General features: G+C 41.4%; 1 protein-coding gene across 1 annotated transcript in view; it reads right to left on the bottom strand.

Moving 5' to 3' along the window:
* ADGRG2 (adhesion G protein-coupled receptor G2) overlaps nucleotides 1-13,371 on the bottom strand; it is a 101,912-nt gene that overhangs the window by 53,855 nt on the left and 34,686 nt on the right. Inside the window, exons 2-3 of the mRNA XM_032226981.1 lie at nucleotides 9,905-10,020; nucleotides 761-814 (exon numbers count right to left, since the gene is read on the bottom strand). Coding sequence (XP_032082872.1) covers nucleotides 761-814; nucleotides 9,905-10,019 — 169 coding nt within the window. The 5' untranslated portion in view covers nucleotide 10,020. The remainder of the gene's footprint in view (nucleotides 1-760; nucleotides 815-9,904; nucleotides 10,021-13,371) is intronic.

Below are 13,371 nucleotides of genomic sequence, written 5' to 3'. Positions count from 1 at the left end.
CCTCTCTGGTTTTCCCCTAATTAAAAGTAAAGTTTTCCCTCCCCTGCCTATGCAGTCCATCAATGGTCCAATCAGGTCACCATCCAAGTGTCACTCAGTCTCAGACCCCACCTCCTTGCACCTGGTGGGAAAACTCTTCGTTCTCAGGAGAAAGAATTTTATTATGGCTACAATCCCCTAGTTATCTCTTCCTCCCCCCTCCTGTTCCCACAGCTTGACTTTCTTTGCTGTGGCAGCCCTAAAGTGACAAGGGGGGAAATGGTTCCAGGGCACACTTGTTTACCAGCCAAGCTATGCATTTTTCACTAATTGAAGCATCTGGGAACTTCAGAATACCAAATGTACTGAATAGCCTGATTTCTGCAAATATCTATACATCTGCTGCTTCCTAACTCAGAAGGCTGCACACAATATGAGTTATCATTCTGAAAAGCTTTGCTGGCTTTAAAGAGTTTGAAGGTATGTTTTATTTAAATAAAATTAAGTAAGAGATAAGAGAGCCAGTGTGGTATAAAGGTTAAGGCACCAGATTTAGAAATTGGAGACTGTGAGCTACAGTCTCGCCTTGGGCACAAAGCCAGCCGGATTACTTAGTCCAGTCACTTTCTCTAAGCCCTAGAAAGGAGGCAGTAGTAAACTACTTCTGAAAAACCTTACTAAGAAAACTGCAAGGACTGATCAGGTAGTTTCCAAGATGCAAAAAGAATTGAATGTAAGAAAATAAAAGTAAGATAAAGAATATTGTATTTAAGTTTCTTACTTGTTGTGCTTACAGAAAAGTTTCTAAGGTTTGACGAGATACTTGTATCACTGGCTGTAAAATATAATATATTCCTAGATTAAAATTAAAAGCATTACATTTAAAAATTGTACAACAATATTTATATTCCCTCCCCACCACAAGAGGACAATGCAAAATTATTTAAAATTATTACAGCTGCAAAGAAATGTGTAATAATTCTGAAGTAATAAATCAGAAAATAGTTTTTTCCTATCAATTACTTTTTCATGGGCAGAATGCATAGAATAAATTGTATAAAATCTTGATATAATTAGTTATATTAAAATTTCTGCTTCTTACCAAACTCTATGTAACAGCAGAATGACAGTGAATAAAACTTTTAAAGAGCAAAGTACATTGGCTCTGTTCAAACAGAATATTAAATTGTAGTTTAGTGTTAGAGAAACAAGGATAAATAAGACAAGAGCTCATGTGCCCCTCCATGTGAGCGACATCAAACTGGCTGCGCCTAGTTCGCCACAACCAGCTTGCCAGGTCCCCCCCCCCCAGAGCACAACCACAATGCTGATCCAGGGCTCAATGCCCAATTACTTAAATCAACCAATTAAATCTGAGTAAACTTTGGTACCTGAGCATATCATCATCAATATTGTCAACAAGGCTTTGCAATTATTTCATATTGCAAGATTTGTGTTGAAAGAAGATGGAGAGAACACTAAAAGTGGAACAGTTAAAGATGAATTTAGTTTGCTTCCTCAATAGCCATGATGGTGAGCCTATGGCACACATGCTACAGGTGGCAGGCGGAGCCATATCTGAGGGCACGCAAGGCATTGACCTATGTCAACTACTTCTTCTAGTATAGTTCTTAATAGGTAGCTATATAGTTCCTTGATTATTCTTTCTTCTGTTCCCATAAGTATCTTATCCAACTCCGAATTTCCTAAGTTAAAACCATACTCCCTTTTATCTTTTTCATATCTTGATCGTTTTTGCAGTTGTGAAAACCAACCTATATCAATCCCTTGTTTTTCTAATTCTTGTTTTTGTTTTAGTTCCTCCCTTTCTGTTAAGATATCTTTGTATCTAATAATATTTTTCATACTACTAATATTTGGATGTGTCAATGCTTCCATTGTTGAAAGCCACATTGGTATTTCTAAATAATGTTTCCCTTTCACTCTTTCCCATATTGTTAATAATCCATTCCTTACATGTCTTTGAAAATAGCCATGTGCCCTACTTTTATCATACCACAAAAAAGCATGCCAACCCAGTTGCAAATGATGACCTTCCAATGTCCATAATCTTGTATTTCTCAATAAAATCCATTCTTCCATTCAAGCTAGTCCCGCTGTTTGATAGTACAATTCCCAGTTTGGTAATCCAAATCCACCTTGAATCCTTGCATCTTGCAACATTTTTATATTAATTCTTGCTTTTTTCCCTTGCCATATATATTTCCCCACTATTTTATTCATACTTTCAAATAATTTTTTTCTCTAGTTTTATCAGTTTTGTTTGGAATAAGCATAGCAATCTTGGTAATATATTCATCGTTACTACTGCTATTCTTCCCATCAATGATAATTGTAGGTTTTTCCATCTTTCCAAATCTATTTCTATTTGTTTTCTCACCTTCTAATAGTTATCCTCCTTTAGTGTTACACACCTTGATGTCAATTGAATACCCAAATATGTTACTTTTTTCATCACCTATATATCTAGTTTTCCCATCAACTCTCTTTTCCGTTTTCTGTCATATTTTTCACCATAATTTTTGTTTTATCTTTATTAATCTTTAAGCCCGCTACTTCTCCATATTCTTCCATTATTTTAACTAATTTTGGCTCTGTTTCTATTGGATCCTCCATAATAAACCAAAATCATCTGCAAACGCTTGTAATTTATACTCTTCTTTCTTGTCCCTCATATCTTTTACCTCTTTATTTTGTCATATTTCTCTATTCAAAATCTCTAATGTCAGTATAAATAATAATGGTGATAGTGGACATCCTTGTCTAGTTCCCTTTGTGATCGCTATCTTTCCTATCATATCACCATTTACCATTACCTTTGCCATTGGTTATTATATATAATTTTAATCATATTTAATAATCCCTCACCAAGTCCCATCATTTGAAGTTGCATTATCATGAAATGCCAGTTCACATTATCAAAGGCCTTTTGAACGTCCAGAAACAACAATGCCATTTGCTTTTCTGGGTGGGCTTCATAGTACTCTAGCATGTTCAATACAATTTGCATATTGTCTCTGATCTGTCTCTTGGGGAGAAATCCATTTTGGTCTATGTGTATAAATTCAGTTAAAAGTCTCTTCATTCATTCTGCCATTATTGATGCAAAAAAATTATAATCCACATTTAATAGTGAAATAGGTCTATAGGTCTTTACTTATTGTGGATCTGACTCTTCTTTTAGTATAAGCGTTATATATGCCTCTGTCCATGTTTCTGGCATTTTTGCCTTCCTTAATAAGACATTGAATAGTTCCAACATTACCTTGCTTAATACTTCTTGTAGTGTTTGGTACAGTTCTGCCAGTAATCCATCTGGTCCTGGTGTTTTCCCCTTCTTTTGCCATTTGATGCCTTCTGTTACCTCTATCGTTGTAATTCTTTCTTCTAGTGCCTTCTTATATTTTTCTGGGATTTGGTTATTCTAGTTTTCTCTAAATATTGTCTTATTTTCCCTTCTGAAACCCTCTCATGTTGATACAATTTATTGTAGAAATTCTCAATTATTTTTCTCTTTTTTTCATTTAAATGTTGTATATTCCCTTCTCCATCCACCAATTGACTTATCAGCCTTTTTTTCTCTTCCCTTTTTCATCTTGTAAGCCAGGCAATGTCTTGGTTTATTTGCATTTTCAAAAAAGTTTTGTTTTGCCAATTTTATTTTATTTGCCAAGTCCTCATTTTCTATCAGATTCAATTTATGTTTTTGCATATGATGGATTTTTTACTTTTTTATTTTGTGGGTTTTTCTGCAGCTCCGTCTCCAAACTTTTGTACTTGAGTTTGTCTGTTCTGTCTATTCTTTTTCCCTAAGTATGTCATTGCAAGGCCTCTGGTATATGCTTTACAAGTGTCCCATACATTCTGTAATGATGTGTCTTCCTTTCTATTTTCCTGGAAGAAATATGTCAATTCTTTTTCCATATATTGCTGGAAACTTTTTTTTTTCAATTTTCTTGAATTTAAAGTCCATCTCCCCTTTTTCCTCTGTTCCTTTCAAGTCATTGTTATTGGATTATGATCTGAGTCATATATAAATTTCCTAATTTTGCCTGTTCCAAAACTTTTCTGTGTTGCATTCTAATATGTAGTTCCCTTAGTATTTCAAATGCCTTTTGGCAGGTTAGGTCCCACTGTAGGGGTTGTTCCAGGTGGGGTTTCGTCCTTGGGCCCCCTGTCTATAGGAGGTCCATCATGGGTTTGGCGATCTTTGCAAAGGAGGGGATGAATTGCCTGTAGAGGTTTGCAAATCCTAGGAAGCTTTGTACCTGTCTGCAGGTGCAAGGGGGTTGCCAGTCTAGGACAGCAAGTACTTTGGCTGGGTCCATCTCTATGCCCTCATTTGACACTTGGTAGCCCAGGTAGTCTAGCCATGCATGGTGAAATTTGCATTTTGATAGCTTGATGTACAGGTTTGCTGCCAGAAGTTTTGCAGTACCTGGCACACTAGGGGTATGTAGTTGTTCATGGTCTCAGTGTAGATGAGGATGTCATTCAGGTAGACAAGGACCCCTTATAGAGGTGCTTGTGCAGCACCTTGTTTATTAACTGCATGAACACCGCTGTGGGGCTCTGCAGTCCGAAAGGCATCACTTTGAATTGGAAACTCCCTAGGTTGCAGTTGAATGATATTTTCCATTCATTTCCCTCCCTGATGCATACTCAGTAGTATGCTTCTCTGAGGTCTAATTTAGTAAAGACTTTTCCCTTGGCTAGATGAGATAGCATGTCCTTCATGAGAGGGAGGGGGTGTGTTTGCATACACACACACACACACACACACAATTTATTCCTCTAAAATCCCATCTCAATGAACCACCTTGCTAGGTTTTTGTCTATATATTTGCACGTTTCTTGTATTTCTCGGGGCGTCATGGCATACAGGTTGGATTTGGGTAGTTTTGCCCCAGGGATTATTTCGATGGTACAGTCTGTCTCCCGGTGGGGAGATAGGACATTGCACTTGGCCTTGCTGAATACTTCCATGAGGTCCTGATATTCTCTTGGTATATGTTCGGCCTCTGGTTTTTTGCCGGTGGTGGTTGCCAGTTGTTCTTGTGGGCCCTTTGGGAGGGTTCCCTGTGTGGATGGTGTTTCTATTTGCTGGTTTGGAGGGGGTTAGGGTCCCCTTGCTATCCTCAGCCTTCAGCTGCCCCCTTGCCACCTGATGGTCAGGCCCCACTTGTCTAGCCAGGAGAGTTCCAGTATGACTCAGTCTGTCATTATGGGAGCTATTACAAATCGAATTGCTTCCCAGTGATCCGCTAGCTCTATCTTCACTGGTTTGGTCAGGTGGGTGGCATAGGCTCCCTCCAATAGGTACCCATCGACCTGTTCGAACCTGATTGGGTGGGCCAGCCTTTTCGCTCTAATCCCCACTTTTAGGGCTGTGGTTAGGTTGATCAAGCATCTGGTACAATCTGAGTCTTCTAGGGCTTGCAAAGTCCCCTGTTTTGGGGGCTGTGAGGCCTATTGGGAAAACAAAATGGAGGACCACTCACCATTGGTCGTTCACTCACTGTCATAGGAATCCAGTGACTGGTCATCGTTGGATGGACTCCCCCCCCCCCTTCTGCAGTCTGGAGAGCTTTTCAGGATGTATTCGTGGCACGCCGGGGGCCTCATTCCAGTCGTGCCCTGGGTGGTGGCTCTGGCTTTGGTTTCAGAGCTGAGGTCACACATGCTGATGCCATGTGGTTTATCCCCCCGCATCCATAGCATTTCAGTTGACTCCGTGGGAGAGTTGGTTTGGGGGCTGGCTGTGGTGCTGTGGCTCCCCACTGGCTGGCTGGTCTCTGGTCTGGTTGATCTCTCTCTTTGGTGTCTGGTTACTTTCTCAAGTCATTGGTGCACAGAGTCGATTTGGGATGTCCCAATAGGCAGTTACCTGGGCAATTTGCTTGTCCAGGTTTGTTCTGAAAAAATGAACTAACAGTTGCTCTGGCAGAAGGGGTAGGTTCCCCATGACTCTCCTGAACTCACAGATGTGTTCCTTAATGGGTCGCCCCCTCTGCTTTAGGTTTCTGAGCTCATCTTCCGCATACAGATCCTCCTCCACCTCCTCAAATCTGGCCTCTAGCTGTCATAGGAAGTTATCTATGTCTTGCATTTGGGGGGGCTCTCCTCTTGTAGAGGGCTGCCAACCATTCCCTTGATTCTCCCTCTAGTCCCTTGGCAATGGTATTCACCATAGCTCTGTGGGATGGGTAGAGGTCCCCATAGCGCTCTAGGTGGATCTCAGCTGAGTCAAGGAATAGAGCCAGTTGATCTGAGTCCCCATCAAATTTCCACCTGAAGCAGGGCGGTTCATTCAGCACTGCTCCTCCCTCCTCATGTCGGCCCCTGTAAGCCTGCGCTTGATGTGGCTGGCCGCCTTCCTTGACTCTAGTTCATTGAGAGGGGGGATGCTGTCTACCCTGGGTGACTTGCCTGTTGTGTGGCAGAGGCATTGGCTGCAGCCTTGGGCTCTTTCTCCTTCTGGTGGGTGGAGAAGGAGAGCTGCGTTCCCGTCTGCATCTCCTCACTTCAAAGGCTCACTGCAACTTCCCTCTCTTTTGGGTGGCATGACAGCCCCTCATCACAAAGGGTGGCCCGGTCAAATTCCTCCATCTGCTCTATCCACTCTTCCCAACTTGCTCAGGGACCCTCCCCTCCTTCTGGGCATTGGGGTGGAGGGACAACTTCAGCTGCTTTAGGGATTCTTTACCACCAATACTCATCTCCTTTTGCTTTGGTTGCCAGGGTGGGTGTTTGATGATCAGGGAGGGCTGCATTCCGGTTGTAATTAAGCTGCTGGATCCTGGAACTCCCTAGTTGGAGGCAAGTTCTGCCTCTCTCTTGATCACCTGGAGCAGGCTCTCTTTGGATACTCCTCCCTCTGCCATGGTCGCCTGAGTTTCTCACCATGTACCCCAGGGGTCAGGGAGAAACTGGAGAGCCCGAGGCTCAGGAGTCCCACTAATTTTGATTAGTTTTGAGAGACATGTCGGCACGTACGTAAGTGAAGCCAATTCTGACCCCATATAGTTTATGACCCAATTATGACCATTTCCCCCTGCCCTCAAGATATGTCATAAATCACATTCTCCAAGGGAGCATTTTCATGGGCTATAGAGATCATTTCTCCTCCGTCTGCTGTGGGTAACCTGGGAGACAGCCTTGAAGAAGATAGGCTTCTGTTTGTGGCTGCCATGCTGCTTCGTCAGTTTCATATCTCCCTTGCCTATGGCAACACGACAGCAGGCTAGGGATGCTTTGCAAGTTGACAATCTGCTTATTGGGATTGCAAAGCTACCTTAGAATCAGCTGAATTGGATTCAATGATCTTTGAATGGGGTCTAATCTAAATTCTAACTAAATTTTTCCCCAGTTCCATGATTTTTATATGACCCTTTGGTGTTGACAACTGTATTTTTTTGTTGTTTCAACAAAACATGTTGTTATTTTTGGTGGATTTATTTTAATTTTATGAATATAAAGAATATGAAAAGGATCAAATGATTCAGTTACTAGTGAATAAAAGATCAGTGTTATACAGTGGTGAAATCCAAAGAATTTCCCTACTGGTTCTGTGGCTTGGTGGTCATGTGACCGGGTGGACATGGCCAACTTTGTAAAATGTGATGAAACTCATTTAATAATACTCTTGCTTAGTAACCAAAATTTGGGTTTCAATTGTGGTCATAAATTTTCTTTCTTTCTTTCTTTCTTTCTTTCTTTCTTTCTTTCTTTCTTTCTTTCTTTCTTATTCTCTCTTTTCTTTTCTCTCTGTCTCTCTCTGCCTTCCTCTCTTCTTTCTCTTTCTTTCCCTTTCTTTCCCTTTCTCTTTTTCTTTCCTTCTTTCTTTCTCTCTCTCTTTCTTTCTCTCTCTTTCTCTCTTTCTCTTTACTTCTTTCTCTCTTTTTCTCTTTCTTTCCCTTTCTTTCTTGTCTCATCTTTTTTCTCTCTCTCCCTTTCTTTCTTTCTCTTCCTTTCTCTGTCCTTCTCTCTCTTTGATCTATTTCCCTCTCTTTTTTCTCTCTCATTCTCTCCCTCCAGCTCTCTTTCATTTCTCTCTCTCTGCCCCTCTCTCTCTGATTTGTTTCCCCCTCTTTTCCCTTCTCTCTCATTCTTTCCAACTCTCTTTCATTTCCCCCTTTCTCTCCCCCTTCTCTCTCTCTCTGATGTTTCCCTCTCTTTTCTATCTCTCTCATTCTCTCCATTTTCTCATTTCTCTATCTTTCTCTCTTTTTCTCCCCCTTTCTTGCTCTCATCTCATTCGCGTGTGTGTGCCAGGAAAATACCCTCCTGGGCTGGGATCCCGGTGGTGGGGATGGCGACTCCTCCTCCCGCTGCCGCCACTGTGCAGTGAGGTGGGTAGCTGGCTGTGCAGCATGGAAGAGCCCTGCTGCACAGGAGCAGGGCTGCCACAATCCCCTTCATGTTGGCTCAGGAAGGAGGGGAATGGGGAACAGCAGCAGTAGCCACCATCACCGGATGCAGGGAGGAGAGCTCCAGCTCTCCTGTGCAGTGCAGGAGAGTTCTGCACAAGGAGAGCCCTGGCAGCACAGGAGAACTGGAGTTTTCCTCCCTGCATCCAGTGATGGCAGCTGTTCCTGCTCCCCGTTCCCCTCCTTCCTGGGCCTCTCCTTCCTGAACATGAAGGCGACCGCGGCTGGCACTGAGCTGCCTGCGAAGGATGCAGAATCGCAAAAAGCAGCCGGTCCCAGGCAGTGCAGAGAAAATGATAGGGGCGCTTCAGCTGTGCAGCTCTGCAGAGAGGCTCATATCTTCTCGTGGCAGACAGCAGATTGCGTGAATGGGTCAGCAGGGAGTCGCAAGAGAGGGGTCAAAGAGCCGCACGACCCAGCACATTGGTAAGGCTGATGGTGGGCGGCCCTTGGTGGAGACACAGCCGTTGCTCTGGGGCTGAGAGGGGCAGTGGCAGCAATGGTACTCTGGAAGGCGGTGCGCATGTGCAGCAGCCCCGGGACATCCACCTGGCACCTGCCCTCCTGGAGCACTCCTGCCACCGCTGCTGCCCCTCTCAGTCCCAGAGCAGTGGCTGCGTCTCCACCAAGGGCCGCCCAACCACCCACTGGCCGGGCTGGGCTGGATGCCGACCTCAGAAGGCAAGTGGGCATGGGGGACCACCAGGAAGGCCATGTGGAAGGCAGAGAAGCATGACAGGACTGCGGGGAAGGGAGTAGGCTGCTAGGCCCCAACATGCTTGCCTGCCTCCCACACGGTCTTCTGCTTGCCTGCCTTTGTAAGCTGGCCATGGGGACACCAGGAAGGCCATGTGGAAGGGCTGCAGCCTGAGGGGGAGTAGGGGAGGCAGGCTGGGACAGTGGAAAGCAGAGACAGGGCAGGATGAATGAGGTGTGACCAGGAAACCAGTTTGGGGCATGGCCAGCCAGTGGTCCCTACAAGTTCGGCGACCCAGGCCCAATGTCCAATTCGATTTCACCCGTTTTATGTCTGTCTGCTCACTTGTATTCCTTTAAGAATAACTTCAGAAAAATCTCTCAATTCTATAAATGCTGATTACCATGAATTGGAAATCATAGAATTCCATGTCTTCAAACACATATTTTAATTAAAGTGAGTTTTAAAATCTAAGATAAATTTGGCTGTTTTCCTCATTACATGAACCATGAAGTTCATAATCTGAACCATGATCTTGAACAAAATCCAATACCAACTGACTTATTCCATAGAATTGATGAAAATAACTATAAACAAGTATTAGACTTTTAAATGCATTATAAAATATACACAAATATACTTGTTATTATCTTCTGTATAGTTCCTATCTCAGCACCCATTTCCCTTTCTATCTGCTATGTTACTTAACTTATCCACATCCTCTAACCACACATTTAAAGGGACAATGATTAGAAGAGCAGAGAAAGAAAAACCTTACCTCTCCCAGAAGCCAAAATCAAATGAAGGAACAGGAGACCAAGAGAAATCTTTAATTTTAGTAAGCATTCCCATACTTTCTCTGTGGATATATGGTTCATTGTACAGGCTGCCATCCTAGAAAGTAAAAGAAAAACAATTAGCTACATGTATAAATTATATTCAGTTTACAAATAGGAAACAGTTATACAGGCAATCCTTGACTTACAACCATTTGTTTAATGATTATTCAAAGTTACAATGGCACTGAAAAAAGTGACTACGACCATTTCTACATTTAAGACCATTGCAGCATCCCCAAGGTCATATGATTAAAATTTGGATGCTTGGCAACTGGCGTGTATTTATGACAGTTGCAATGCCCCAGGGTCATGTGATCTTATGTGACTTTCTGACAAAGTCAATGGAGAAACCAGATTCACTTAACAACTGTGATACTAACTTAACAACTGCAGGAATTCACTTAACAATTGTGGCAAGAAAAGTCATAAGATGGGGCAAAACTCACTTAACATCTTGCTTAGCAATGGAAATGTTGGGCTCAATTGTGGATATAAGTCAAGAACTACTTGTACCCATCTTTTCAGATTATGTTTGTATCCGTTAATAGTGATTATGGTTCCCTGGAAAACCGCCTATGTTTCATTATCCTGCTCCCTGTTATGAACAGCTAGAACAGGGATTGGCAGCCTGTGGCTCTGGAGCAGCATGTGACTCTGGAACAGCATGCAGCTCTTTCTACCCTCTGCTGCAGCTCCCTGTCAGCTGATCCCACCACTGGCTGGCCCTTTCCCTGGCCTGAGAAGGTAAGGTTGTGGTGGGGGATGGAGACTTGTTCCATATTCCAGAGTGGGAGAGAAGTGCCTCTGTACTTTCCTTTGCACGGCAACAGCATTCCGCCTTCATTGCGGTACATTTGCATGCAAGGCAGCCCCTTGCCCCCTGATGCTTCGGGCTCAGAGCTATAAACTGCATCTGGGAAGCACTGCAGAAGAAAGAAGTGGCCAGAGCTGATTCTCTGGCACCTCATCTCTTGCTGGGTCTTGCAGGTGCTTGGTGTTGCAAGCACCTTGGGTGCTTGAAGAGATGTGTGACCTACTCTCCGCCCCAAGTGCGATCGACCACAGCTGACAAGAATGTATAAAGGCTTTTGAAATGAATATTGGAAATGTAAATGTAAAAAATAATTTTTTTATCATTTATGGTGGACATGTGACAAAGCAAAGAATTATTGGAGTAGGATTCACATCTTAATACAGAAGATTGTTAAAGTGACTATAAAGGTAAAACCGGAGACATTCATTTTAGGTTTAATGGTTAAAGAATTTGAAAAAAAAATTGGAACTTTGATGTTATGTATGTTGATGGCAACAAGACTACTTTATGCACAAAACTGGAAGGATCCTTTGATTCCCACCATTGACAAATGGCTGCAAAAGTTCATGAAATTAGCAGAGATGGCTAAATTAACTGCTTTGATTAAAGAAAGGAACACAATTAATTTATATTAATATAACTTTGTTGCCTTTGTTATATAACAAAGGTAACAGTAAAAATATTGGGTTTCTGTCATGATGGACTCTTGTGATGAGCCGATTGACAGAGAATGGAAGCAATTAGCTTCCTCCCATAATTGGGGCATACCAGGGGTTGTGACTTTAAATATATACCTTTCTCCCTGGCTCAGCTGATAACGGATCAGAGCCTGTGGCCTAATGGCTAAGACGTCTGCCTAATATGTAATATAGCCCAGGTTTGAATCCCAGTAAGGGTATGGCTAGCTGATGAGAGCTAAATAGCTTGAAATAGATCTATACTAGTCTCCCTTTATTTATTTATCAGCACAAATACAACACAAATGTAACAAAAGGCAACAGTAAAAATATTGGGTTTCTGTCGTGATGGACTCTTGTGACGAGCCGATTGACAGAGAATGGAAGCAGTTAGCTTCCTCCCATAATTGGGGCATACCAGGGGTTGTGACTTTAAATATACATACATACATACATACATATATATATACACACACACACACATACGTATACATACATACATATATACATATATATATACATATATATATATATATATATATATATATATATATATATATATATATATACACACACACACATACATACATAATACATACATAGAGAGAAACTAATAAAATTGAGAGACATCTATTTGTATAAGATAACAGTGTGATATATAAATCTATGATATATATTAATTAAGGATCAAAAACAGAATAGAATACTACATAGGAATGTTTAGATATTGAAACGTGATATTAAGGAAGGTTAATTATTGTTAAATATTGAAATATACAATTATTTATACCATTGATATTACTGATAAAGTAGAAGTAAAGTAGAATTTATATGCAATTGTGGGCAAGGATAAATAGGGGGATAAAAATGGAAACTTCAATAAAATTAGTGAAAAAAACTACACCCAATGTGATTTCAATAACACCCCCCCTCCTCAAATCAAAGATCAAATGAGAGTGCATTGAGGCTGGAGAAAGGTGGAACGATGGCAGGAACAATGGGATCAGCACCAACAATGCAGAGTATGCAATTGATGCTCCAGATGATACAAGAGACATTGACGAAAAGCCAAGAAGTGACAACTACAAATCATGAAGAAACAAGGAGGAATCATGAAGAAATGAAAAATGAAATGGGAGAATTGAAAGGAACTATCAAAAATGTGGATGACAAAATTGAAAGGATACAGAATGCCTTAGCAATCAGCGAATAGAAAATCCAGAGTCTTGAAGTAAAAATAGAACAAACAGATCAGAAGATGGAAAAAATGGAGCTCGAATATAAACAAGTTAATAAAGAATTAGAGCTATCAATAATCCGACTTGAAAATGAAAGAGCATTCTACCTAAGATTCCAAAACATACTGGAAGAGGAGGAAGACCTGAAAGGAAAAATGATTGAAATCTTCACTGAAATTTTACAAAGAAAAGAACAAGAGTTGAGAGGAGACATCGATGAAGCTTACCCTGTGCATACTAATTATGCCAGAAGACACAGACTCCCGAGAGAAGTGCACGTAAGATTTGCTAAAAAAACGAGAGATGAAGTGTTCAAAAAAACCAGAGAAGGGACAATTACATTACAGGGAAAAGAGTTGATCACACTTAAACAGATTCCACGGAGAATTCGGGAACAACATAGGCAATACCAATTTTTAATAAATCAGTTAAATAAAAACAGAATAATGTACAGATGGTTGGTACCAGAAGGGGTACTGGTATCTTGGCAAGGAAAAAGATATAAGATAGAGAATATAGAAGAAGCGCAGAAATTCTATGAAGAATACTGCAAAGGAGAAAAACAAGGAAGTAAAGAGGAACTAGAAAGTAGAAGTCAAGAGGAAGAAACATTAGGAGACAAGGAAAGAAACAGGAGAGAAAAACAGAGGCAAGAAAGAGAGAGAGCAGAAAAGGAA

The sequence above is a fragment of the Thamnophis elegans genome, chromosome 11 (genome assembly GCF_009769535.1).
Source record: "Thamnophis elegans isolate rThaEle1 chromosome 11, rThaEle1.pri, whole genome shotgun sequence".
In the NCBI taxonomy this organism is placed as follows: Eukaryota; Metazoa; Chordata; class Lepidosauria; order Squamata; family Colubridae; genus Thamnophis; species Thamnophis elegans.
Note: the sequence above shows the minus strand (reverse complement) of the source record. Positions and strands in the feature narration are given on the sequence as shown.